Source organism: Eutrema salsugineum, unplaced genomic scaffold (assembly GCF_000478725.1).
Source record: "Eutrema salsugineum unplaced genomic scaffold, Eutsalg1_0 scaffold_366, whole genome shotgun sequence".
NCBI classification, from domain to species: Eukaryota; Viridiplantae; Streptophyta; class Magnoliopsida; order Brassicales; family Brassicaceae; genus Eutrema; species Eutrema salsugineum.
The window spans coordinates 1-3574 of record NW_006256713.1 but is presented as its reverse complement, the minus strand read 5'-3'; the positions used below and the strand labels follow the sequence as shown (position 1 = coordinate 3574).

The following is a 3574-nucleotide window of genomic DNA, read 5'->3' as shown; positions in this document are numbered from 1 at the left end:
GTTTTGCATCCTTAAGACCTGCATCATGAACAATATCTCGAGCATACTTCCTTTGGGACAAGAAAAGACCTTCTTTAGATCGGCACACTTCAATCCCAAGGAAGTATTTTAGTTCACCAAGGTCTTTAATATCAAAAACAGAATGTAAATAGTCCTTAGTTTCCTGAATTCCAACCTTGTCATTCCCAGAGATGATTAAATCATCCACATAAATGAGAATAACTATGATACCTGCTTGGCTCTGAAGTGTAAAGAGAGTGTGATCAGTCTCAGATCTTCGGAACCCGCGATCTAAGAGGGTAACACTTAGCTTCCGATACCAAGCCCTTGGGGACTGTTTCAAGCCATAGATTGCCTTTCTCAGCTTCAAAACCTTGCCCTGAGTCACCTGAACACCTGGTGGAGGAGTCATATAGACCTCTTCTTCTAATTCTCCTTGAAGAAATGCATTCTTCACATCCATTTTCCATAAATCCCACTCTAAGTTTGTAGCAAGGGAGAGAATAACTCTCACTGTGTGTACTTAGCAACCGGAGCAAATGTCTCTCTATAGTCTTCCCCATAGGTCTGTGTGAAACCTCTAGCCACCAGTCTTGCCTTGTACCTCTCGATCTCCCCATTGCTCTTGTATTTGATAGTAAATACCCACTTAGAGCTCACAGTTTTCTTCTTTCTTGGTAACTCAGCTTCATCCCAAGTGTGATTCCGAATCATAGCCTGTTTTTCTTCAGTAACAGCATCAAGCCACACCTTGTGCTCCTTTGCTTCATCATAAGTCCTTGGAACCTCTTCTTGATCTAAGACTCCTATGAACACTTGATGTTCTTGAGGAACATGGGCTAGAGAGCACACTGCTTGAGTTGGATGAGCTATAGCTTGATTATTGTAGTAGACTCTAGTATTGATCCAATTAGAAGCCGGTTTTCTGATCCTTTGGCTTCTTCTAAGCTCTTGAACCGCCGGTTCTTCTTCTGTGGGAACTGATTCCTCTTGAGTGTGATCCACGCCTAGCTCAGGTTCTTCTTGGGTTGGTGAGATCACTTGGTCGTTTTCCATTTCCTCACCAGGGGCCTCGGTCTCAGTCTCAGGTTCCTCTTCTAATGGATGTGGATCCACCTGATCTTGAGTGGATTCAGCTGGGGCTGAGCCTGTTGGTGTGCTCCCATCGTTTCTTAAGGTCTCAAGTAGGGTTCTGAGAGTAGCCGCCCTATCTGAGTTGGAATGGGGAAGATCCTTTAGATTTTCCCAATTTCTTTCCTCATAGAAGCCCTTATCTTCAATAAACTTCACATCTCTGGACACTAGAACCCTCCTAGTCTCAGGAATGTAACATTTGTAGCCCTTCTGGTTAATAGAATAGCCAATGAACATCCCTTTTGTACTTCTAGCCTCAAGCTTGTTCCTTTGTTCTCCTGGAACTAATACAAAGCAAACACAACCAAATACTTTTAGGTAATCAATCGATGGCTTAGACTTGTTTAATACCTCAAATGGGGAAGCATCTTGGAGGATCCTTGTAGGGAGCCTATTGATAAGATAACAGGCTGTGACTACAGCATCTCCCCAAAACCTCTTAGGAACATTCCTATGAAACATCAAGGACCTGGCCACCTCCATAAGATGCCTGTTCTTCCTCTCAGCAACTCCATTTTGCTGAGGGGTATAAGGACAGCTTGTTTGATGGACAATTCCGTGTTGGTTAAGGTGATGCCTAAAGGCTTGGCTTGTGTATTCTCCTCCATTATCTGACCTAAACACTTTGATCTTAGCATTATAATGGTTAGTCACATATTTTTGAAAATTCATAAAGGCCTCTAGCACCCTATCTTTAGATGGTAACAAAGTGATCCAAGTATATTTAGATTTCTCATCAATAAAGGTAACAAAGTATTTGTGACTTTCTCTAGACATACATGGAGAGGTCCATACATCAGAGTGAACTAAATCAAAGCAATTTTCATAAATAGTAGATGATTTAGGAAAGACAGTTCTACAATGTTTACCCAAGATACAAGCTTCACAAGCATTATTATCAAACTTAACATCAGGTAACATCAGATTCAAAGACCTATGATGGGGATGACCCAATCTAGCATGCCACAATGCATTATTTTCAACAACAGAACTAAAAACAAAAGCATTAGATAGAGAAGATGGCTTAGTGTCTTCAAGAACATAAAGCCCATCTTTAGTAGTTCCTTGTCCAAGAAGCTTACTTGACTTAATATCCTGAAAGAAAACCTCATTAGGACTGAATATAGCATAACAGTTTAAATCAGTAGTTGCTTTCTTAATAGACAAGAGGTTAGATGTGAATGAGGGCATGTAAAATGCTTTAGATTGTTTATCAAACAGCTTAAGATCACCAATGCCTTCTATCTTAACTTTTTCACCATTTGCAATGATCACATTTCCTAATGCAGGTTTCATGTTACTAATCAATTTAGCATCACTAATCATATGATGGCTAGCTCCAGAGTCAACAATAAGCGGTTTATCACTTTTCAAGACATGATTTGCAGTATGAATTTCTAAAGAATGATCATCCACAACAGTATTAGCAGTATGATTAGTCAAGATATGATCATGTAATGCATGAAAGCTAAAGGCTTTAATCGGTTTACCAGACTCTTTAAGAGCCTTGATGAGAGCATCCAGGTCTGATTTCTTCACATATTCAGCTGAGGCCCTCATAGCAACCCCTTCCTTCTCACGGTCTGAGGGGCCAGCCTCCTCCTGAGCATGAGCTTCATTCGCCCTTGGCTTTCTCTGGTCTTTGCTGCGGCTTTGCTTGAGATGTGGATACAGGATCCAGCACTTGCTCTTCAGGTGACCCTTCTTTTTACAATGCTCACACACCCAAACCTCACGGTCCTCACCACCATAGGCTCCTTTGTTGGCTACTGCAGCTTCACCTTTGTTGGCCATCACCAAGTCGCTTCCTTTATTGCCGAAGAGACCCAAAGACCCTTGTTCCTTCTGGATCTGAGAACAGACTTCCTCCAGGCTTGGTAGTTTTGTAGCTCTAAGAAGATGCTTGATGAGATCGTTAAAAGCTGGATTCAACACCATTAGAAGAGCAAAGACCTTGTCCTGCTCTCTCCTTTCATTTAGAACCTCAGCATCAACAGTAGCAGGCCTGAGCATCTCCAGCTCTGCCCATAGAGACCTAAACTTCCCAAAGAAGGTATTGAAGTCCAGATCTCCTTGGTGAAGACAGTTAATCGCCTTTTTGACCTCAAATACCCTTGTGAGATTACATGTGTTCCCAAACACATTCTTCAGGGTTTCCCAAAGCTCCTTTGCACTCTCACAATAGGAGTAGGACTCAAGCACCGACAGATCTAGAGCTCCATGAAGGATAGCAAGCACCGTTTGATCCTCTTGGAACCATTCCACAGAATCTTTCAAAGGCATCTCCTTTCCTCCATCTTTGGTCTTGCCTTTAACATCCTTTGGATCTTCAACATGATACCAAAGGTTTCTTCCACACAACACAGCTTTGGCAGTTCTTGCCCAAAGCAGATAGTTATCAGCTCCTTTGAGCACCACAGGTAAAACAGGAACCTTGTTT

General features: G+C 42.0%; 1 protein-coding gene across 1 annotated transcript; it reads right to left on the bottom strand.

Moving 5' to 3' along the window:
• Window positions 1-1990: 1990 nt before the first annotated feature.
• Window positions 1991-3519, bottom strand: LOC112085031. Its single transcript, XM_024153992.1, has 2 exons — window positions 2625-3519; window positions 1991-2229 (listed from the first exon to the last, which is right to left on the bottom strand). Exons 1-2 carry the CDS (start codon window positions 3415-3417, stop codon window positions 2222-2224), a joined length of 801 nt encoding a protein of 266 aa, XP_024009760.1. The 5' UTR covers window positions 3418-3519; the 3' UTR covers window positions 1991-2221.
• Between the last annotated feature and the right edge of the window lie 55 nt (window positions 3520-3574).